Below are 25338 nucleotides of genomic sequence, written 5' to 3' on the forward strand. Positions count from 1 at the left end.
CTATTCATGATTAAAAAAACTTTGTAAGTTCCTACTGACGTCTTCTAAAATTATTGATTCATGTTGGTTTTGGTGAGGTGTAAGGGTTGGTATTTCGCTTTTGTTGGCCTTATATTGTCATCACATGCAGTTTCATCAAACATAAAAGGGAAACCGAGGTATTTCCCGATATTGAAAGTATGCTGAAACTCCATAATATTCTCCAACTGAGTCACTTTAGATCTGATAAGAATTTTAAAAGGCCAAAATTTGAATTTATGGAGGTTAATCTTCATCCCTAAAATCGAACAAAAAGGAACTTCATTTATCATGTTGTAAAAAAAAACTAAAAATTTCTTAAAATAAACTACAAATTCTTTTCCCCAAATTTCTCAAAATAAACATAAGTTAAAAATGTTAAAATCTATTATTTAAATTTTATAAATAATAAATAAAATTAAGTAGAAAATAACAAAATTCTTCCATCCAATTTAAAGCACATAGAATAAGATTTTATATTTAAAGTACTTGGTAGGAATGAAAAGTATATAATTCTCAATACATACAGCAAATAAAAACCTAAAACCCTAAAACAACACCAACTCATCAAATCAAAACCCTCGTTGCATCGGAAACAAATTGCAGCGCACTGAAAAGCCGGAAAAACGCCGGCGAACTCAGTCGGCGTAGGGAGCAACTCCGCCTCCAGAAACACCGACAAATTCATCCAGGTACTCCTTTTCCTTTTCATATCTTCCTTCCCCATTCCTTTAGCTTCTGCAATTAATCGATTTGCGGCCGCGATTGCTGCTTCTAGACAATCGCGTTTCAGAAAAAGCTATACTTCACTATTTGCACAGTGATTGACGAAATAGTTTAGTTTTTTTAACTGTTCATTGATTTAGTCTAGCTATATCTGTGTGTGAAGGTGAGAGAAGAAGAAGATGAAGACTCTTTCGGGACGATGTGAATCGTCCAAAGCGATATCACTTTCCAAAGCTACCAAAATTCTCTCCAAATTTGTCTCTGCTGACAATGGTGCTTCGCAAGTCATCAGTGCCTATCTGCATCGTGCATCGGATGCTTTCGATGAGCTCAACCAGATTCATAGGGAGCTTAAACCCTCGCAGTCTCATAGGAAGAAAAGCCGCAGCCAAAGCCACACAACATATGATAGTAGTGAGAGAGTAGGTGAAGTTTCTGTTACGATTGTTGATGTGAAATCTGAAATCGGGACTAAGAGGGAAGAGGTTGGTGGTGAGAATGAGAATGTTGATGAAAAGTTGATTGGGAATGATGTTAAATTGGGTCGAGAAACGAATGGTTCTGTTGTGGGTGGAAGTGAGAAGCTTAGTAAGAAAGATAAACAGAAGAAGAATGAATTTGGTGATAACGAAGGTGAGGGAAAGCTACCGGAAAAGGAGCAAAATCGGGGAGATGAAGGAATGGTGGAGGGAAAGAAAGAGATAGAAACAAAGATAAGTAACAATGGAAAAGTAGCTGCTAGGGAAAAAAATGAAATTGAATTAAGTCAGGACGGTGAAGGAGGAACAGAGGGGAAGAAGCAAAAAAAAGAGAAGACGAAGAAGAAGAAGGAGAAGAGTCTAGAAGATGAGAATGCAGAGGAACAAAAACAACAGAAAGATATAGAGAAAAAGATGAGCGACATTGTGAAGGTTGAAAATGGAGAGCTGGTTGTTCCTCAGGATATAGAAATTAGGTCCAAAAAGAGATATGAAGGAGGGAATGAGAATACAGTACTTGCTGGAGAGATAAAGACGGAGCAAAGGAAGAAGAAGAGGAAGAATGAAGATGCAGAAGATAGATCTGAGGAAAAGTCTAAGAAGAAAATGAAAAGGAAACATGAGGATCAAGCATAAATTTAGGTCTTCATTAATTCACTTTATAACTGTTACAATTTTGTTTCAATTTTGATCAGGAATTTTCACTTGCAAGATTGCTTACATTGTGGCATCACTTTTTGTACTATCATAGAACATAAGAGGAATTTGCTTATTGATTCCTCTTCATTGTTTTTGTGATACTAGGATTATGCGTAAGTTTATGTGTTTACTATATTCACTTGTGATAGTCAAGTCTTTTTCAAAATTAATGAAGAGTTTTCTTTCACTTGTAAGATTGCTTACATTGTAGCATCACATTTTGTACTGTCATATAACGTCAAAGTAATTTGCTTCTTGTTTCCTCTACTGTATTTTTGTTGTGTGTGGATATATTTTGCTGTAGTCTTAAAACTGTTACTGCAATCAATGAAATGCAGTTTTTCTATTGATTGCAACCATTAATTATGGTGATCCTGAAGCGTCTTCTTTCAGAGGCAAAACAGAATCGGAAGAATGAATCAACAACAGCAACACCTGTTCCGTTTTCACTCTCTGGTTCAGGTTCATCTTCAAGGTATGTTTCCTCTGTTTCCAACTTTGTTTTCAGAGGCAGAGGTTGGATTTCAGAGGCAGAGGATCCAAACCACAGAGGCAGAGGTTGGATTTCAGAGGCAGAGGATCCAAACCAGACCACAATGGAGGATTACAAATAGTCTTTTAAATTCAATAGCAAACTTTAAGGCAAGAGTTTCACATGTACTGAAATCCATCTGAGATCTCAGTTTCAACTACATCAACGATTTAATCTTTTTTTTTATGAAGACGTTTTATCAGTTTTTTAAGTTCTTATAAATCATCAAATTCCATATTTCCTATAAAAATATCCACTATTTAGTCGCTATTAAATTATTATACAAATGTTAAGTATCATTTTTTAAAAATAAATTTTCAACCATGTTTTAAAACATAAAAAAAAAAAAATTACTCACAAGAATTCTTTAAAAAAATTATGCATTATAAATTCTTTTAACATCAAAAACTCGAATGAAAACAATTGAATTTAGAAATTAAATTCTAAACTGTTTTTTAAAATTATTCTCCTAAATCAAATAACAAGATTTTGTAGAGGAACTTAGTTTAAATTTTAAACATGCTGTAAAAATTAATATTAAAAGTATGAATGTTTATAAAAGCCATTAAAAATACATTTTCATTTAGTAAGAAGAACTAAAATTACTCCTAAGATAATTTTGTAGAGTCAAAAACATATATTTACTCTTTTAATTTATTCAGAGACTATGAATCATAATTTAAAAATTAAAATAATCATTTACATTTTCTTATAGAATTTAAAAAAATTATCTTCTTAAAATAGAGTGAGATGGTATATGGATTTTTCAGCATAATCAGAAGTTCAAAGTTCGAATTCAATCTTAGACACACAATCATGTTAAATTCCTTGAAAGAAAATTTTATCGGACACACAATCATGTTAAATTCCTTGAAAGAAAATTTTATCGTCTATTATGATCGTCCCTGGATCCAAAGTTAATATTTACAATTGCATGTAGAAGATATTCTATTTATAACATAAATTTTTATAGAACAAAATAAACAAAATTATTTTGAACTTTTTGATTTAAATTATTTTCAAGAAAAACAAAAAACTTTTTGATTTAAGACAAAAATGTCAACCTATTACACGAGTATTCCATGGCAAAGTGGTCCCCCTCCTTCAAAAAGCTAAAACCGACCGTTGCACTTCTCTCTTCCCAGCCTCTCTATACACCTCGAAGTCCTCAAACCCTCCAATGTCTGTCTTCTCTTTCTAACATTTCAAATTTCAAACTTTCAAATACTAACTCTCATCACATTATCACCAATCTTCTTCAGTTCTAACAACACAAGATTCAGCTTCAACCCTCTCACTCTCTCACACAATGAGGGAAGAAATTAACAACAGCAACCCATCAGAAAACAAGTCCAAAGCTTCGAAATTTTCCGATCAAAACCAACCACCAAAGCTTCAAACTTCCAAAACAAACAACCCCAACAACAATCACTCAAAGCCAAGGCTATGGGGTGCACACATTGTGAAAGGCTTTTCAGCTGACAAGAAAACCAAACAACAATCATCTCTTCCGACAAAAAAACAACAGGCCTCAGATAATGCTAATGCTAATGCTAACCAGAAGAACTCTTTTGTTCCACCTCATTCAAGAGCCAAAAGATCCTTAATGGGTGATTTGTCATGCTCTCAGGTTCATCCACATGCTTTTCCAACGCATAGGAGACAATCATCAACTGATTTGTTCACTGAGCTGGATCATATGAGAAGCTTGTTGCAAGAGTCTAAGGAGAGAGAGAGTAAGCTGAATGCTGAGTTGGCTGAGTGTAGGAAGAATCGGAATGAGGTTGATGAGCTTGTGAAGAAAGTTGCTTTGTTGGAAGAAGAGAAAGCTAGTCTCTTTGAGCAATTGGCTGTGTTGAGTAGGAGCTGTGGATTGGAGAGACAAGGGGAGGTGGTGAAAGGGGGGAATGAGGATAGTTCTGTGCAGAATCTTGAGCTTGAAGTTGTTGAGTTGAGAAGGTTGAATAAGGAGCTGCATATGCAGAAGAGGAACCTCACTTGCAGGCTTTCTTCTATGGAGTCTGAGTTGTCTAGTTCTGCAAACTCTTCAGAGGTAGTTTTTGCAATTTGACTCATTCTATTTCAAAGGTTTTAAATAACAGACATGGCTCGCTTAACGGCTCGCGATTTTGGTCCGCATAGATATTGCGACACCGATTGCATTCTTCCCAGTGAGAATTTACTATAATTTGATCTTTATCACAAAAACGGTGAATAACTATATCGGTATCAGTATTTTCGCTGCCGTTTTCTCACACTTTAAAACCTTTCAATGTTAGGTTGGGAATAGTATAGAAGATATGAATAGGGCCCCGTTTGGATAAATAACTTACTCAAGTACTTATTATTTAATTGTTTATTGAAGTGAATTGAAGTTTCTTAATTAGTGCTTCATTATTAATGCAGCTAGATTCATTTCTAAGCTAAGCTTATGAAGAATTTTTTTCATTTCAGATTCCAAATTTCTTTTTCTTATTGATGATTTGTTTTGGTTGCAAGTTTTTCTCTTCTTAGAATTGAAGTTTGAGCTTCTTAATATTGTCAATGCTGGTTCACTTTTTCCCCCTTAATATTGTCCTTCTATGATATGATCAGAGTGACATTGTTGCCAAATTCAAAGCCGAGGCGTCATTGCTCCGGCTCACCAACGAAGACCTGAGTAAACAAGTAGAAGGTTTACAAACAAGCAGATTAAATGAAGTAGAGGAGCTTGCATACTTGAGGTGGGTGAATTCGTGTTTACGAACCGAGTTGAAGAATACATGCTCAACATTGGATTCTGATAAGCCATCTAGTCCTGAATCTGTTGTGAGTAGTAGTGGAGATTCTATTGCTTCTTTCTCCGATCAATGCGGTAGTGCAAATAGGTTCAATTTGGTTAAGAAGCTGAAAAAGTGGCCAATAACTAGTAGTGATCATTCATCACAAGTTGAGTCCACAAGTAGTACTAGTAGTCTCTTTGAGAAAAATTGGATTGAATCAATATCTGAAGGAAGCAATAGAAGAAGACATTCGATTAGTGGTTCCAATAGCTCGGAGGAAGATGTTGTTGTATTGAATAAAAGAAGACAATCTAATTGTTTTGATTCCCTTGAATGTTTAAAAGAAATCGAAAAGGAATCGGTGCCATTACCGTTGATTGTTCAGCAATCTGTTATGGAGAAGAGGCCACTGAGGATTCCCAATCCTCCTCCAAGACCTTCTTCATGTTCTATTTCTAGCAAAACAAAACAAGAAAACCCGGCTCAAGTTCAAGTTCAACCTCCTCCACCTCCGCCTCCTCCACCACCTCCTATGAGTTTTGCATCGAAAAGTAACACGGCAATGGTAAAAAGAGCGCCACAAGTGGTGGAATTGTACCATTCACTCATGAAGAGAGATTCTAGAAAGGATTCTTCAAACGGAGGACTCGCTGATGCCCCTGATGTTGCAGATGTTCGTAGTAGCATGATTGGAGAAATTGAGAACCGTTCTTCGCATTTACTTGCTGTGAGTAGTTTTGCATCTTATGTATTCAACTTACTAACTTCTAGCTTTTTTTATGACAAAGTTTGTTTATAAAATACCATATGATATTTGGCTTGAAGACATCGTACTTATATCGGTGAATAATTTGATTGACATCTAATATGATAATATCCTATTCTTTGATATGCAGATAAAGGAAGATATCGAAACACAAGGAGAATTTGTGAATTCACTGATTAGAGAGGTGAAGAGTGCGGTTTATCAGAACATTGATGATGTTGTAGCATTTGTGAAGTGGCTTGATGATGAACTTTGCTTCCTTGTAAGTTGTTTTCGGCTTATTCCATTTGTAGCATGGAAGTGTATTAATTTTGCTTCTAAAATTTGTTATTCTCATGCATATATTTGCCATAGGTGGACGAAAGGGCCGTCCTTAAACATTTTGATTGGCCGGAGAAAAAAGCCGACACATTAAGAGAAGCATCATTTGGATACCAAGATTTGAAAAAATTGGAATACGAAGTTTCCTCCTACAAGGACGATCCTCGACTACCTTGTGATATTGCTCTAAAGAAAATGGTTGCTTTATCAGAAAAGTGAGCTACTCAAATATCTCCGAGAGTGCTGTGATGATTCTATCGTTTCACGTTGCAAGACACTTATACTTGTGGTTTACTTTGTAGGATGGAACGCACGGTATATGCTCTTCTCCGCACAAGGGACTCACTAATGCGGAATTGCAAGGAGTTTCAAATTCCTGTAGAATGGATGCTTGATAATGGAATCATTGGCAAGGTAAAACACCATACTTTGAAAAGCATAATGTTCCATTTTATTTATTCTGTCATAACATTGAATTCAACTATTCCACTTTTCTTTATAGATAAAACTAGGGTCAGTTAAATTGGCCAAAAAGTATATGAAAAGGGTAGCCATGGAAGTTCAAACAAAGTCAGCATTTGACAAAGATCCTGCAATGGATTACATGGTTCTCCAAGGAGTGAGATTTGCTTTCAGAATCCATCAGGTATGTCCTAATTGAAATTCATGTTTTTTCTCTCTAGTTTACTACGAGCGGATCCACATTGTATTTCGCAGCTTAAAATTTCTGGATCCGTCCTTATTATTTACTATATCGAACACGTGGTAAAACATAATCTTTATCTATTTGTCTGTGAATGCAGTTTGCAGGAGGATTTGATGCAGAAACAATGCACGCGTTTGAGGAACTTCGTAATCTTGCTTCTCTACTAAACAAGACATGAAGAGAATGATGAGTTTCAGCTTACCATCTCAGTAAGCCATAGATTAACCTTTTTCATAGGTGCGTTATGTATTTGGTCTGTGATTGATGGCATTACATTTTGGTAGTGAGATTGGCAAGATTTTGTTGTATACTACAAACTGGAGAGTATATATATAATTTGAGTATTTTTGGGAGAGAATAATTGTACCATTCAAATAGCAAGAACAATTTAATCAAATTATGTTGTGTCTCTACAACAATAAAGAATACTATATATATATACTATATATATATATATATATATATATATATATATATATATATATATATATATATATATATATATATATATATATATATATATATATATATATATATATATATATATATATATATATATATATATATAGTATATATATATAGTATTCTTTATTGTTGTAGAGACACAACATAATTTGATTAAATTGTTCTTGCTATATGTATATTTTATGGGTCGGTAGACGAAGTGGTAATAACCATTAGAAACTCACACACAAACGTAAGTATCTGAGTTGGAACCATGATAATGGCGTCCAACCTGATAATATTAGTTTCAGTCCATTGAGTTAGGATTTGCGGGTGAAAATTACTATATTAATATGTTGATCATGTTATTTTATGTTATGAACTTAATTAATGTAATTCTGTGATCTTGCAATTAGGGGTGGCAAAACGGGTCAGGCCCGCCGGGTCAGCTCGTTTGACCCGCCATTTTGGGCAGGCTGGGCTGAGGTTTTCGGCTCGGTACCTTAAGTTGGCCCGCCCCGCCTAACTCGCTTAAAAATGCGGGCCGAGGCGGGGCGGGTTTTGCCCGCGAGCTTTTTGTTAAAAAAAATTATTTTTTATTTAGAATTAACATAACTTTAACTATAAAAATAACACTCTTCTCTTAGAATCATGTTGATTGAATTGTATTCTAAATTATTATACATACAAATTGAATTATAATTGTAACGTTCTTTTTATAATTTTCTAATACATGTGTTGATTGGAAAAGCTTGAAAGAAAAGAACAGTTGTATAACATGCATAATTATTAAGTTGTTAATACATTAACTCACATGTTTTCTTTAGAAATAGATGTTGATTTAAAGAAAATGAGGGATTTGATGAGTCTATAAGTGTGACAAATTTTGGATTTAATTATTAAGGAATCGGTTAATATAAAAGTTTATATGAAGTAATTAGTGAGAAAGTTATGTGTTGATATTTTATGAACTACTTTTTTATGCACCGTGATATATTATGCGGTGTAATTGTTATCAATGTCTATCTTATGTAAATTTTTAATTGGATTTTTTAGTAGTTAGTCTTTAAAATGGATTAGAGTGATATGTATTCTTTATTTATTTATTTTGATACGCTTTTTATTGTGGTTGAGTTTATTTCGTTATTTTTTTTGTTATAATTGATCTTTATTTTTTGAAGTGTTTGGACTTAAGACATGTTGAAGTTCTATTATGCGTTGTTAAAAAAATATTTTATCGACCTTGGTAATAATTAATTTTTTTGTAAATTATGTGGTAAATCAAATTGTAAAATAAAAAAATAAATAAAAATTAGCGGGCCGGCCCGCCAACCCGCCAACTCGTTAGTAACGGGGCGGGCATGACTTTTGAGCTCGGACACCTAAGTAGGCCCGCCCCGCCCCAACCCGCTTTTGGACGGGCTTAAATGGGGCGGGCCTAAACGGGGCGGGCCGCCCGCTTTGCCACCCCTACTTGCAATGATAAAATGTTCTATGTGAAGCATGCAGCAATGTTACAAATCATTGTAAGTAGTTGTTATCTCTTTATCTCTTTAATTCTTATGTTGCTTCTCCAAATTACCAAGCCACCTATTAACTCCCATAAATAAATCCTTCTTAATGTATATCATTTTCTAATTTGTAATTCAACTATTTAACTAAATGGTTGATAATTAGGCTTTAAGCTTTTTAATTTTAAAATGATATACGAGTAATGCCCTAACAATAAAAACATTTATAGATAATTTGTAAGTTTAGTAATTTGATTTTAAAAGTTAGTCTATAGGCATAAGACTTTAGGTAGTTGATTAGGGAATACCTTAAGCGCATATTATTCAAATGGTTGTAGATAAATTTAGGTTAATAACTCTCGTTAGATATATTACGGTCTATTTAATAATGTATGACTTTAAAAAAATAAAAAATAAAGTTTCAGTCTGACTTATTACTCATTAAGAACTTTATTTTAATTTTGATTTAACTTTTTTAAAGTTTGATTTGACCTATTAACTATTTTAAAAGTTTATTGATTTAAATGTATTTTTGATCTCTCTCAATGTTTTAAAAACCGAACCAAAGAAAGAATCGTTAAAACATGCGGGTCATGGTTCAATCGGTTCAACCGTAGTTTTGCCGTATATTAAATTTAAACTAAGAAAATAAATAAATATATTATTAAATTTCCTAATAAAATTAATTTATATCACAATTTGTGAAATAAAATTCTCAAATAAATACGATACTAATAAATAAACTTACAAAATAAGAAGAATGGAATGCAAGTTTCAATAACAAATCCGTTATAGCCATGGAAGTAGATCTACAAATCGTTTGAGGTGCGAATGCAAGTGTAGTCTGGATGCTTCATTGATGACTATATGGATGGATGTGAATCCAAGTCATGGTTTCTATGGATGTGAGATGTATAAGTTTATGCAATTTATTGATATTGCTATGATTTGCCAATTATTCATCTTCATCTCCATTCATGTTTTCAAATTCAAGGCTACAAAAAATGCAACAGTCACTTTATTTACTTAGATGGGGAGGTGAATTCTATGGCAAAAGAATTAATCTCTGAATTACTTAAGAAGCTGAATGAAGAGAAAGAGATGGTGCAACCGTGTTGTTTGCTTTATGGTGTAACTGTGTTGTTTGCTTTATGTTGTAACAATGTTGTAATACGTTTCATAAATGATTTAATGAATTTGCAGCAATGCAGTTGATTTAAGTTTTAGCAATCCAATTATCTGATTTATTGCAATGACATTGTGAATGTGACTGCATATTGCTTGAAAACATTATGCTTGAATTGAATACATAATGCTTAAACATATTGCATGATGCTTGAATTGAATACATAATGCTTTAACATACTACATAATACTTCAAATTATTGCATAATGCTTGAAAACATAATGCTTGAATTAAATACATAATGCTTTAACATACTACATAATGGTTAAACATTGTTCCTGTATAATGTTTGTAACATTTGTGTCTACATATTACATAATGCTTATTAAAGTTTGTACATAATGCTCAAACATTTATGTCTGTATACTACATAATGCTTGTAATATTTGTGCATAATGCCAACATAACACTTGACAGAATACTTATGAACTAAAATAAAATACATTAACATTAGCCTTGTTTGAAATACTTAAGATCCAAAATATATTAACAACAACATGATAAAAATACTTAAGATCCAAAATACATTAACATTAACCAAACCAAAATATTTAAGATCCATCTATTCAAATTAAATTATTTTTTTGTGTATTCAAATTAAAACTTAAGTCATTACTTAAGATCCATACATTAAATCTAAAATAAAACTCAAGTTAATACTTAAGTCAAAATAAAACAATATTCAAAGTCATTATTCTTGAGTAGGTTGAGTTGCTGGAGGTGCTTGTGAACCTTGAGCAATTTCTGTTTGCTTTTCTTTGGCCTTCTTGGTTCCTTTTCCACCCTTCATTTTCTTAGCCTTCTTTAGTTTATTACCACCATTTGAAATTTCCCTATCAGCTACCATTTTTCCTTTAGTGCTCCTTTTATTATGTCTCTTAAATCCGCATTTCACACATGCTATAGTTGAAATTCTCCTTGGCAGCACATGGAGATTTTTTGGTTCATCATTTATCTTGTTTCTCATCTTTTTTGGACGATTTGTTACTCTTTTCATCACTAGTGTGTGCAACATACTGATCATCTAAAAGCCACAGTTGTGGTCCATTAGTTGAAAATACAATGTTTGAGTAAGTCTCCATAAAAGTTGATTTCCTATAAAGCCAAAATAAAGTAACATAATCAGAAATGGCACCACACATATATGAAAAAAACAAAGCAACATATTCAGAAATTGTACCTATAATACTCAGCAACATAATATTCAAGTTTTTTCTTGATGTTCCATGTACATGTAATTACATGACAACAACGAACACCAGATAAATCTCACTTTATACATGAACAAGTTTCCTTTTTTAGGGTCCACACAAGATGTCTCAATGATATTTGTTACTCAAAAAATGACAAGATCATCATCACCATATAGAAATTACAACCAACCATGCATTTAATCACCGTCATTTTGAAATCATTCTTCTTAATGAAAGTATTCTTTTGATTTTTCATGGGATAATCCTTAATAACATCCCTTATCACATCTTTGTTAGTAAACATCATCCCATAACTGAAACTTCATTTCCTCACCCGATTTATAAGTTAGATACTTCACTCCTTCGTCATCATCACTTATAGGAGGTGTATACAAATGGTCAGAATCTTCACTCTTCTCATGAACCATCCCAGATTGATCTTTTTGGTTTTGACTACTTGAAACCTCACCTAAAGTCTCATGGGGTAGTACCTTATTGCAGTCCATTTCTTCTGATTCTTCACTAAATTGAAACTCATTATCCTCAAAATCACTCTCACTTGCAACATAGTCCTCATCAATACCTTCTAGCCTAGTGAATGCATTCTCAGATTGAATTTTAAGAGTTTGGAGATGGAAAATTTAATTAAAATAGTAATGGAAAAATTGAAACCGAAGCACTATATGGCATGTTAATCAAGAATTTACGTAACTCTATTGTTTGAATTATTGATACCACATGTCCATCACTTTTAGAGAATATGAATGATGCATCATTTTTTTTATAATAAGATAAATTTAACACCTGTAAATGATATTGTTAATAGAGTGATTCAAGATTGTTATACCAAAACTATCATTGATAATTCTATATGTCATAAAAATGATCATTTAGATAAAAAAAATTATATCTCAAGATAATCTTTGAATCCATCTAACTATAAAATTCCATTCACTATAAATAAAAAATCAATGACAATCTTCTTAAAATGTTGATTTATATTTTTCAAATTATGTATTTGTTGTTTCACACGTTTATTTTGTGTCCAAGGTTGAAAATACTTTTATAATGTAATATAATTTTAAAAAAAGCTTTTAAAATTTGAGATAGATAAATTATACAATATAAATTAAAATAATTATGTACTTTCTTTTTTTTTTTTTTTTGAATAAAATTATGTACTTTCTTATAATTTAAGATAAGTTAAAATGTGCGCCAGATAAGTTAATTAACTTATTTAATAAATAATTAATCTTAAATTATGTACTTTCTTATAATTTAAGATTAATTATTTATTAAATAAGCACATTTTAATTACTAGTTAATATAACAATGAATGATTCTTAATCGTGTGATTTCTTGAGGAAAAAGCTATAAACTCAACCCATAACAGCCGTAGGATGATAGAACTATTAGTCAATGAATCCAACGGTCAATAATAAAAGCAGCCCTCTAAAACGCAAACAACGCGTACGTATTTATTTCAGTTCAATCTCTCATCAATGACTTGGATATTTTTAGAAATTCATTTTATTACAAAACTTTATAACCTTTAATGCAATGTTTGATAAAAGGAGACAACATATATTTTCATACACAGACAAATAAGCCCCAGTGAACGGAGAAAAAAAAATTAAAATTTTTTACTTAAATTATTTTATATTTTTTTACACTTTAGGGAAACTTACTAAGTAAGTTAAAATTTTATAATATGAAAAAGTCACATCGAAGAAAATTATCCAAAGCGGAAATTGCAACGCGTGAATTATTTAATTTAATAATTTAATAATATTAATAATAAATATAAAAATAAAAATAATTTGGAAAAGAGAAGCAGTAGAACTAGAACTAGAAAAGCCGAAAAGGGAAAGAAAAGCGTATAGAGAAAATTTGGGGAAGATTGGAGGGAATGAATTCAGAAGCGGTTAATTTAAGCGAGAAAAAAAATCTGAGAATCGCGTTTTAATAATCGATTCCACGGTGGTTGAATTTGATTGATGATCTTATTCCTATTCCTGTAACTACTGCTACCATGCCGAAAATGAAGCATCTACTGAGAAAGCTTCACATCGGTGGTGGCGCTGCTACAATCAATAATCATAATCCAAACGCAGCATTGCAGCTTTCTCATTCTGATTCTCACACTACCACGGCTCCTCTTCCTTCTTCGTCTAATGCTTCTCTGTCTCCATCTCCTTCTCCTTCACCGTCTCCCTCTCCGACCGTTGTGCAGAACCCTACAAACGACGTCGTCGACCGAGGTGTTGCGGATTTCAATCTTTTGCAGGAGGAAGAGTTTCAGGTTCAATTGGCGCTTGCGATTAGTGCTTCGGATTCCGATCCTCATGATGTGGATGAATCTGCTCAGATCGATGCTGCTAAACAGATCAGCCTTGGATATTCTGCTTCTCTTACGGATACTCCCGCGCTTGTTCAGTTTCAATCGCTGCGTTATTGGGTACTTTGTCAATTATTGTTATTAAGATTTTTTACAATTTGAGTTAGGGGTGGTTAAATTATATGTGATATGTTTGTTTCTTGTTTAGGGTAATGTTTCTGAATTGGGAATTTTTGCTTTTCGTTCTCAGTGCTTAGTTAGTTCCATTAATGGTGAAATCATAAATATACTTTGGAATTTATCTCATGGATGAATTTTGGAAGTTATTTAATACTACAATATTATTTTTACTATGCTACCAATTGGGGTTGGGTCTGGCAGAAGGGACTAAACTCGCACAACACGATGAACCTAGGTTCGAATCCCGGCTGGAAGAGGCATCTACATTTATTGCTGATTCTATCTCAAATAGGTTTGCCTCCGGCGGAAGAAGCATATGTGAAACAAAAAAATATATATTTGTGTTTCTTCATAAACCTAATTGTGGAAAGATGGTGAAATATAGCTAAACAGACTTATATACAACTTTTTGCATTGTTAGTGTGTAGTTATAAAACTCATGAATGATGTATGATGAAGTTTAACATTTCATACGTCTTTGCTACATCATAATATCATAATATTTATTCTTGAAACTTGATATGGCAAGAAAATTCAATATAATTAGACATTTATAAAACTTTTCTGTGTTTGTTGGTGTATAGTTGATGAAGTCATCATGAGTGATGTAAAATTAAGACTATAGTTGGAAAAATGGACTTTGTTTATAAATGTATGTTTTGGATGTGAAATTTAGTTTGCATTCATGCTGTTTAATGCTTTATGGACATTTGAACTTGATAAATGATGATGATGATGTTGTGTTTTCTTATTTGGGAAAAGTGAAAAACTGGTACTTATAATCCTATTGGGAATGTGTTTTTTGATGTAGACTGTTTTTTTCTCTCTGGCAGAATTACAATGTAATTGCTTATGACGAGAAAGTGATGGATGGGTTTTATGATGTCTATGGGATCGACTCAAGTTTAATTGAACGTGGAAAGATGCCATTGTTGGTCGATCTGAAAACCGTGCCCACCTCACGAAATGTTGATTATGAAGTAATCTCGGTGAACCGCATTGTTGATGTTGAGCTAAGTCAGCTTGAGAAAAAAGCCTGTGCCTTGTTTGAAGAGTGTTCTGTTTCTGAACTAGGATTGTTTTTGAGTGGCTTAATTCAGAAACTTGCTGATGTTGTTGTTAGTAGAATGGGTGGACCGGTTAGTAATGCTGATCAAATCATGGAAAAGTGGACTATGAAGAGTCGTGAATTGCGAGATTCTTTAAGAACTGTTGTCCTTCCTCTTGGCTGTCTAGATGTTGGACTTTCACGTCACCGTGCCCTACTTTTTAAGGTAAGATTTTCTCAGTTTATCAATTTAAGAAAGTTTACACAAAATTCAGACAGTCGAGAGTTGAGACATTTTCTTTCGTTCAATTTTTAGACATTTGTCCTGTTGTATGCGGAATACAGTTTCTTGTTGAGTTTTATGGCCCATTTGATTTGTTCTATATATATTTTGTAGTTGGTAATTCTTATCATATGTCCAACGGCAGAATTCACATTAAATTAAAAAGCAATATACACAACTAAAATGAAATTCCTTTATCTCTCAGCAAAGAACATTTACTTATAGTTTACCTTGAATTTCAATTTTCAAACTTGGTCATTCATCCAATTTGTTTGATTTCAACTGAAGTTAGTTTAATTCTTCTGATGCTTAGGTACTTGCTGATAGGATTAATATTCCCTGCATGCTTGTAAAAGGGAGCTATTACACAGGAACTGATGATGGGGCTGTGAACTTGATTAAAGCTGATGATGGAAGGTATTTATCTTATGGTAGAATGTCAATTCCTTATTGCTTTTAGGGGAGTTTAATTCAACGGTCCTTTTTAATTAGTCTCTTGCATAGTTGATGAATGATGACAATTGACACGTGTTGGACTTTCCGCCTTAATTGCGGTCCGCCCCTAGTCGCCTTAATTGCGGCTCTTTGACTTGCCTTCATTGTGTTAGCTTTGAAGGGGTGGATTTAGTCTCACATTGCTTAGAGATATGACATGTGTTGTGTTTATAAGTGGGGGCAATCCTCATCTTACAAGTCGGTTTTGTAGGGATGAGTTAGGTCCAACCCAAATTCTGAGAACACGTATTCTCTTGAGTCGGAAACTTCTTAGTGTAGCCGTGATAGTCCAGATTCCAGAGGCAGAGATTCTAAAGCAATTTTATTTCACATTTTCCATTTTGTATTTTTGATGCTTCGCAAAACTCTTCATTTCATTTGAGATGGAGAATTGGTCTACCTTTATGAAGTTGATGAGTATATAAAATTGTTAAATTCTTAAATTAAGTATAGGATCTTCTGGATGTGATTTAGGACGGAAGGGAGCAATTGTTTAATTTATTGCAGACTAATGGAGAGTTCATTAATTGCAACTTATACTTTGATCCTCTTGTGACTTTTAGTTACTCTATTTGAACGGTCTTTCATAGAATTCAGACCCCCAACAATTTTTCTTTTATCTTTTTGATTGTGCTCCTGTCATATTTGGCAAACAACCTTCTAATTAAACAAACTGTGCCAATCTCGTGGTAATGTTGGAACAAATTTAAACTCTGTTTTTAAATTGTGCTAATGCAGTGAATACATTATTGATATGATGGGTGCTCCTGGTACTCTTATACCTGCTGAGGTGCCCAGCAGTCAGATCCAAAACTATGGTTTTGCCGGTAGGGATTTCACAGAGATTGCAGAACAGCCTAACAACTTATACCAAATACTTGGTGATGAAACTGGTGTGCTGGGAGTATTGTCTGATTGTAATGTAGGGAGGGTCCAGACAAAAGAGTTAGTACAAATCGGCAGTCAAACAAAACCAGGTGAAATGAATCATGTTAAGGTAAATGAAGCAGGGAGATTTGAGCATACAGAAGCATATGCATGCTCATCACATTCAGAGTCATCACATGCTGAAAACATGCATGTAAAAAATGTTTCCAAGTATGTTCTCAGTGCTGCAAAGAACCCAGAGTTTGCCTCAAAACTGCACACCATTCTGTTAGAAAGCGGTGCATCACCTCCTTCTGATCTTTTTTCAAATATGAATTCTCGAGATAGGGGTTTAGATACTGTTCAAGCTGATCCAAATAGGCTGTTATTACTAAATTATGATAAGTCTCTCATACTCCCTCAAGGAGTGGGCTCTTCTGATAATACTAGGTTATGTCAATCGGCTGACCAGTTAGCCGAACAGCCAAAGGAATTCCGCGCAGATGCCAATGAATTTTATGATTCTTCTCAGATTATTAGCACAAGGAATCCTTTTGCAACTGTTTCCGGTAAAGAAGGTGATATACAACAATCTAATCCATTAATTGTTGACTTTGCTTCTCTTAGTACTTGTAACACGTGTAAAGAAAAGTGTCCCGAGTCTTCCTCGTCCAAGGCAGTCTTTTCTTGCAAAAGGCACAATGGCGTTGAATGTTTTTGTGATAATGATGAAAGTGGTCCTAGAAATGAGGCTGGAGCTTCTTTGAATAACATTGAACTTGGGACTGATTCAGTCATTCAAATAAACGAGACAGTTGATGGAGATTGTATCCTACATGATGATGGTAAAAGCAAGAAAGTTCACCCAATACTTGGTGAAGACACACAATGGGAAATTCAATGGGAGGATCTTCGTATCGGCGAGCGTATTGGTATTGGTGAGTATATTCCCAGGCTTTAAATATGTTTTTTTGGATTTAAAGTTATATAAAAGCTCAGGGTCTCGAATGAATATCTTTCAATAAGATAATTGTAAACTTAATAATTTTTTATAGATCATTGTAACTTAAAGCAATTTGGAATTATTTAGATGTTGCTATTTGATATAGTGGATTGAATTAATAGAGATTAAGTAAAAGGTGGTTGAAAATATGCTGCCTGCTATTTCTCTACTTGTGATGTAACCCTGAAAATCTAACTTAGCAGAACTGTCCTTGTAGGTTCTTATGGTGAAGTTTACCGTGCTGATTGCAATGGCACTGTAAGTCTGCTCATACTTTTTTATGCTGTCTTAACTCTTAATCAACAGTTTGCCGTCATGTATAATTTTTTTACTATTTAAAAAGTTGTTAGAATTGCAAAGTCTAAAAAATTCTAGATAACTCCTAGATGACTTAATTGTTCTGCTTTATTTATGCAAGGATTTCATATACAAATTAATACTTTTGTTTGTATGAATGGGTTGACAATGGCATTACAGGAAGTTGCTGTTAAGAAGTTTCTAGACCAAGATGTCTCTGGTGATGCACTAGATCAGTTCAAATCGGAAGTGAGAAACTATTATTATATACATATGTTTATTCATATGCACATATAAAATTCATGCTCATATATTGTCTTCTACAGATTGAGATTATGTTAAGGCTGAGGCATCCTAATGTTGTGCTCTTCATGGGAGCAATTACCCGTCCGCCACATTTCTCTATCTTGACCGAGTTTCTTCCTAGGTTAGTTTAACTATGTTTTTTACGCATTGAGTTACATATAAATTTTCCCTTTTTGTAATTTTCTTAAATAAGCTTATTGTTTATGCTGATGTGAAGTACTTCTTTTTATTGTTTCTCTACCATATATCTTGTTTTGTTGATGTTGTTTTCCAACATTTCACTAGCATGCATCTTTGGCCTTCACCAAATCACATGGTTAATTAATTTCTCTATATTATTGTTTTGCTTATTAAAATATATTTGTTACTTTGATACAGAGGCAGTTTATATGGGCTATTGCATCGTCCCAAACTTGTACTTGATGAGAAGAGACGGTTGCGTATGGCTCTTGATGTGGTATGAATTGGAAATTACTATTTTTCATTTCATTTGGTGGTAGAAAAAAAATATATTAGAAAGAAGAGAGGAAAAATGAATATTGACTGGGGATAAGGCATCCTTTAGGACAGAAAAATTACATACAAGAAATACATATGTTCAGAGTCAAGAATTTAGCAAGGCTGTTCTGTGCTTGTCAGTCCCTTGAAAATTGAAATGACCATAACATGAGTACCAAATAGAGGCCATAAATTTAATTGTATCATAAAGTAAGTTTTGGAGCATTTCTCCCCAACCAAATAACTATGGGCAACATATTATCACAAAATCATAGCCTTCTTAGCCTCCTTATTCGTGTAAAAATTCAAATTTAAGGGCCGCTCTTTCCTCACTAAGAACTCCAATCACCTTCCTCTTTTTTAATTTTAGAAATAATTTCTCGCTTTCCTTTATTTGATCTGAATCTCCTGCCCTTTTGTTAGGCTAAGGGAATGAATTACTTGCACACCAGTCATCCTCCTGTTGTCCATCGAGATTTGAAGTCTCCAAACCTTCTTGTTGACAGGCATTGGGTTGTAAAGGTAATATTCATACTTGACTTCTTTGTCCGTGAGTTACTTCACTAAAGCTGAAAATATAAGCAATATCAAACCAATTGAGTACTAGAAGAGAGTAATAAAGTTAAAAGAGTGAAAATTTACATTTATTTCTGCCTTTGAAGGAGTTAAAAAAGAAAAGAGAAGTGGATGTGCTTACTCTTGCTGTTCCCAATTTTTTCTGCTGACAAATAAGAAAATTGAAGAAAATACCAATTTTTATAGGAAAAGTCACAATTTCACACTTTTTAAGGAGAATGATTGCTCAATTTTAATTTATGGTAATTTCAATTAAAAGTTCATTTTTTTTAACTAAAAAACTCTGTTGTCATTATTTGTATAATAAAAAAAAAAGGCATTTAACTTGAAAGTTTGTCTTTACACATTCCAAAGCAATACTATACTATACTCCCCTCAAGCTAACAACGTTGCTTTAGGTGCTTTCATTACCAATTGGTTCTCCTCATCGCATATTCAAAATAACTTTAGTGATTATGCTTTTATCTAGCTCTTGTATAATTACTTATTCACACACTTCTATGAATAAAAAATTAAAATTGAATAAGGGACATTTTGGTATAAGAACAACAAATAGAAAGTTTTAATCATGTGCAATTCTTGAATTTATGCTCACATACCAAGATATATATTGTATAACCATGTGACTAACATGATCTTTATGCAGTTTGAATTAAGTTTTCTCCTATTATGTACACAAAGATTGTCTTGGCCATATTTACTTTATAAAATGTTTTCAATTAGTTCATGATGTGGCATTAGATTGGTGTGCAAAACTGGAGAATATTATTTAGGCAAATGCTAACGTTTGCCCTTAGGGATCTTGTCAGTACTAAAGATAAAAGATTTATATTGGAAGGTGTGCGTTCCATTTCGTGTAAATTTAAAAATTGTTTTCTTCAAGACGTAGTTTCTATTTATTGTGACATTTCTAAAAACCTTTTATTTATACTTTTTTGTATTCTATTATAAAGTAGTTAAACTGTTACTATTGTTATTGTTATTTTCATCTCTTGTTGGTTGTTTAACAGGTCTGTGATTTTGGTCTGTCACGTATGAAGCACCATACATATTTGTCATCGAAGTCGTGTGCTGGAACGGTAATTCATCATTATACAAAAGAGTTTTGAAAATCTGTGACGACTGATTGATTCATTAGTCATTGATATAAATTACAATTATTTCTAGTGTCTTTGTATATGAAAAACAACCTAAACTATCTCTTTCTCACAGCCTGAGTGGATGGCGCCAGAAGTCTTACGGAATGAGCCTGCCAATGAGAAGTAAGTCTGCTCTCCATGTGTATGCTTTATGGAAAGCCAGCTATAAGAGATTAGGATGTAATATTTAAAGTTTGCATGCAGGTGTGATGTGTATAGTTTTGGTGTGATCTTGTGGGAGTTAACTACAACGAAAATCCCATGGCATGGTTTGAACCCAATGCAGGTTGTTGGAGCTGTTGGATTCCAAAATAAACGTCTTGAAATTCCAGAAGATATGGATCCAGTGGTAGCTCAAATAATACGTGACTGCTGGCAAAGGTAAGTATTAATTTTCCACTTACATTTTCCATTTACATTTAATAGATTGTGCTATTGGATTGTTCTTATTTGTGTTGATTTTGATGCAGGGAGCCACACTTGCGGCCATCTTTCTCACAGCTGATGTCTCGTCTTTACCGTCTTCGCCAATTGGTTGCCCGTAATAAGACGGGCTCTACTAGTTAAATATTGTCCATAATATAGCTCTTGTAATAATACCAGTAGTTGTTCCTTGGTTCAAAGAACCAGAGCAGCTGAAGGTATGTTTTCGTCATGACATATTTAAGTGTCGGTTCATTCAAAGTTGGGACTGGACACATCCGGTTCATAAATGAACACGGTCCGTCCCCAATATCTGCATAATTGCAGTGGAGGTTTATTTAGAGTAGGAACAGTTGTAGAATCCCCAAGGAGAAGAAAACAAACGGAAAAAAAGAAAGAAAAAAATTATTCTTTGCCTGCAGAGGTCTTATTTGGAATTGTAAACATTTGATCTTTCATGTTATCTGGGCAAGTGTAAAAAGAAAGAGCAGAAACAGAAATGAAAAAAAGAAAAGAAAGTATAAAATATTTATGTGTCTCCCACTATTATTTAACTTGAGTTTTCTTGATCGAGTATGTATACTTGTTAATTATTATGATTGTTCTCTCCTGGAAGCTAATTGGACTGTTGTCACTTTTTTATATATAATTTTGAAGAAAATTAAAATCGTTATTAATTAAAATGATATTAATGACCTATTTATAATTTTTTAAAGAATAATTATTTTACATCCGTTTGTTCTTGATGGCATTGTAAATTCATCATGTTAAACTCTTATGACTAACTTGATATAATAAACAGTATAAGTAGGAACTACTGTAAGTGTCTAATTAAAAAAAAAAAGAATAATATGTTCTTGATGCCTAATATATACAAATTTATTGTGTTAACGAATGATTGTCTTTAGATTTGATGCATATGGTTTTGTCTTTCAACACATACTTGATAAGAGTAACGCAATTCTTACACCTAACACTTACACCAAATACTGTTCACTGTATTTACACTGTTCACTGTATTTATATGGTGAACAGTGTTTTTAAAAATAAAATAATAATATTTATTTTTATTTTTAAAATTAAAGACGACATTGTTCATGTACGGAAGTGCATTAACCAACTTCATTACGGTATTAACCAGGTTTTTACACTGCATTAATCAAGTTTGATGACTGTTAAAAATTATTTTTAATACCTTGATGTTGCATTAACCAACTTCATTACTGCATTAACCAAGTTTTTACAATGCATTAATCAAGTTTGGTGACGACTAAAAATCATTTTTAATATCTGGATGTTGCATTAACCAACTTTATTACTGCATTAACCAAGTTTTTACACTGCATTAACCAAATTTGAGTAATGTATTCTTACACCCATGAATAGTACTTTACAGTAGTCATCAAATTTGGTTAATGCAATGTAAAAACTTGGTTAATGCAGTAATGAAGTTGGTTAATGCAATATCTAGGTATTAAAAATAATTTTTAGCAGTCATCAAATTTGGTTAATGCAGTGTAAAAATTTGGTTAATGCAGTAATAAAGTTGGTTAATGCATGTCCGTACATGAACAGTGTCGCCCTTAATTTTAAAAATAAAAATAAATATTATTATTTTATTTTAAAAAACACTGTTCACCGTATAAATACGGTGGTGTAAGTATTGGTATAAGTGTTGGGTGTAAGAATAACATTACTCTACAAATAAATAAGATTCAAATGTTTGATAAAAGAAAATTTAATATACTTTGTTTTAGGGGTGGCAAAACGGGCCGCCCGTCCTGTCTAAAGCCCGCCAAAAAACAAGCGGAGCGGGCATGCCCGCCAAATCAAATGGGCATAAAAATCATGCCCCCCACCAAGATGGCGGGTTGGCGGATAGCGGACTTGTCCGCCTATATTTATTTACATATTTTTTTTTATTTTTTAATAGATTAATAGGTTTTTTTACTTTTTAATTAAATTTTTCACTTTTTTTAAAATAATTTTTTATAAAAGTAACTTTTTAAGAAATTTTATTTTAAAAAATATTACATATATTTAAAAATGAATGTGTAAAATAAGCCATCAAGAATTGAAATTATTAAAATTAACTAAAAAAGAGTGAGTTTTGGAGGAGTGGCGGACTTTGATGGGGCGGGCTATGGCGGACGGCGGGTTTTGATGCGACAGGCTTTGACGAGCGACAGACACAAAACTCCAACCCAACCCGCCATTTTTTGGCAGGTGCGCGAGTTGGTCCGACTGGCCACGTCCCGTTTTGCCACCCGCACTTTGTTTATTGTTTATAAATTTAATTAAAAGTATGTTTATGACAAACTCTTTTCCTGCTTGTATTAGCAAACTTCAGCATGATCACAATTATGAGATGCACTTTTAATGAAATAATCTCAACCTTTCAACACTATTATTAATGTGATGGAAGTTACATTCGATATTTGGCCGCATTTCATCCCATCGGCCTCCTCAGCCCACCGTTGGTGGTCTTTATAAAGGTCTTCAAAATTATAAATCTAGCATGAGCACTTCTGGTGTTAGCTATTTTATTTGCCACCTTAGTTGAGTTAGCCCCTAAATATGTAACCAACATCTCACTGGCTTCTTATTGATCGAGCTTTCTGTTGCCTAATAATTTTTCCCCTGATGAAAAGATGCAGAAGGCAGGAGACGTCATCCAGAGTGATGGTCATCTAGCCAATAGAAAGGTGGAAAAATGACGTCTCGGAATGCCATCTCTCCACAAATATTGATTGCGTGCCATGATTTATAATCACGTATGCAGCAATACATAAACTAGCAAGAATAGAATAATAGATAACATCCCTGAACCAATCAGCATCGGGCTATACCAACTCCAATATCTTTCTGCCATGGTTTATTGATTTTAAACATGAATGCTCCTGTAAAAAAAACACCATCAGTTTCGATTTAATTAGTTTAAAATAGATATATTGTAAAAGTAAATAAATATACCTCTCCTTTTCAGACATGCCTAACAACATGGTCGGCATAGAGATGAAGTAAGGAGGTGTCATATGAGCCTCCTAAATAACTCTCTTAAGGGGCATCAATAGTGGGTTCTTCCTGAGCTTAAGGGGTTTCTGGTTGTTTCATTATCTGGGGACTCATGGCCCCGTGAAATAGAGGCCCAAGACAGACGAATACGAGAAGTAAACCTAAATGGTTGGGAACCTCGACGCTGGGAACCATCAAACGAGGTTTCATCAACTCGTGGCATTGTGGTCTTGCTAACGGTCCTCTCACGTCGTACATACGCTGTTCGGAACACAAGACTAAGCCTAATTCAACCAGACTTGTTTTTAGTCATTGCACATGCGATAAAATCAGATAGAAAAATAAAAAATGCAACCAAAATCCTGTCTGGTCCAAATTCGGAGATATATCTTTGAAAATAGTTTAAAAAGAATTCGGACAAAACTGCAATTTTGCATAAATGGCAAAAATGTCATTGCTGCATTGAACTCTAAAAAACTTTCAATGCATGCCCATTTAAACTACTTATTTCGATTGCACACTACCTAATGTAACTTAAACAACTTAATTTTTCTAAAAAAATCATTTAAAACACAAAAAATGAATGATTTTTGAAAAACTTACCAAATCTATGTTGTGGATGAGAAGTTTGAATGAAGTAAGAAGCTTTGCAGCAAATGAAGTAGAATGTAGTGAGAACATTGATTGGATAGGAAGTTTGAATGGCTGAAAAGAGGTTTAGTGAGATTTTGGACAAATGAAGGAGGGAGATGAAAGGTTATGGCATTAACCCCGTCTAGAGATGCATGTCTGGACCTAGGGGTGGCAAAACGGGCCGCCCGCCCCGCCCGCTGCCCGCACCGCCTTATGCCCGCCAAAAAACGAGCGGGGCGGGCATGCCCGCCAAGTAAAATGGGCATAAAAGTCATGCCCGCCCCGCCAAGATGGCGGGTTGGCGGGCGGCGGGCTTACCCGCCTATATTTATTTATATTTTTTTAATAGATTAATAGGCTTTTTTTACCTTTTAATTAAACTTTTCACTTATTTTTTAAAATAATTTTTTATAAAAGCAACTTTTTAACAAATTTACTTAAAAAAATATTACATATATTTATAAATAAATGTATAAAATAAACCATCAAGAATTAAAATTACTAGAATTAACTAAAAAAAGAGTTAGTTTTGGAGGAGGGGCGGGTTTTGGCGGGCGGCGGGCTTTGGCGGGGCGGGTATGGCGGGCGGCGGGGCGAGCGGCGGGCCTAAAATCCCAACCCAACCCGCCATTTTTTAGCGGGTGGCGGGCCGGCCCCGCGGGCCACGACCCGTTTTGCCACCCCTATCTGGACCATCCACTAGATTTTGAATTATGATGTTACAAAGATACATCTTCGGAATGACCTCGTACACATATGAAAATACATTTACAAATTACTATATTTTAACATAATAAGAGATTCACATCAACTTGTACTCAAGAGTATGCGAAAAAGTACATCTAAAAATATATCTCCAAACGATTAGTGACATTTGTGACTTTCACGATGGTG

The 25338-nt window shown here is 33.6% G+C and overlaps 3 protein-coding genes across 4 annotated transcripts; all 3 read left to right on the top strand.

Annotated features, from left to right (window-relative positions):
• The first annotated feature begins 528 nt into the window (after nt 1-528).
• Nucleotides 529-2648, top strand: LOC131596408 (uncharacterized). 2 transcript variants are annotated; one of them, XM_058869051.1, is made up of 3 exons: nt 529-710; nt 908-1865; nt 2316-2648. In XM_058869051.1, exon 2 carries the CDS (start codon nt 924-926, stop codon nt 1857-1859), a length of 936 nt encoding a protein of 311 aa, XP_058725034.1. In that variant the 5' UTR covers nt 529-710; nt 908-923; the 3' UTR covers nt 1860-1865; nt 2316-2648. The 2 variants fall into 2 exon arrangements, with proteins under 2 accessions (XP_058725034.1, XP_058725032.1); XM_058869049.1 differs by lacking the exon at nt 2316-2648 and having other exon boundaries at nt 908-2201.
• Nucleotides 2649-3617: 969 nt separating this feature from the next.
• On the top strand, nt 3618-7422 carry LOC131596407 (protein CHUP1, chloroplastic-like). Its single transcript, XM_058869048.1, has 7 exons — nt 3618-4507; nt 5050-5943; nt 6113-6244; nt 6337-6518; nt 6606-6717; nt 6806-6949; nt 7107-7422. The coding sequence occupies exons 1-7, from the start codon at nt 3764-3766 to the stop codon at nt 7185-7187; spliced, it is 2289 nt and encodes a 762-aa protein (XP_058725031.1). The 5' UTR covers nt 3618-3763; the 3' UTR covers nt 7188-7422.
• A 5750-nt stretch (nt 7423-13172) lies between these two features.
• Nucleotides 13173-21350, top strand: LOC131596409 (probable serine/threonine-protein kinase SIS8). The gene is made up of 13 exons (XM_058869052.1): nt 13173-13801; nt 14695-15135; nt 15506-15609; nt 16426-17492; nt 17775-17815; nt 18035-18103; nt 18181-18281; nt 18539-18617; nt 19082-19180; nt 20245-20313; nt 20447-20496; nt 20578-20754; nt 20844-21350. The coding sequence occupies exons 1-13, from the start codon at nt 13376-13378 to the stop codon at nt 20938-20940; spliced, it is 2820 nt and encodes a 939-aa protein (XP_058725035.1). The 5' UTR covers nt 13173-13375; the 3' UTR covers nt 20941-21350.
• The last annotated feature ends 3988 nt before the right edge of the window (nt 21351-25338 follow it).

The sequence above is a fragment of the Vicia villosa genome, linkage group LG4, assembly GCF_029867415.1.
Source record: "Vicia villosa cultivar HV-30 ecotype Madison, WI linkage group LG4, Vvil1.0, whole genome shotgun sequence".
NCBI classification, from domain to species: domain Eukaryota; kingdom Viridiplantae; phylum Streptophyta; class Magnoliopsida; order Fabales; family Fabaceae; genus Vicia; species Vicia villosa.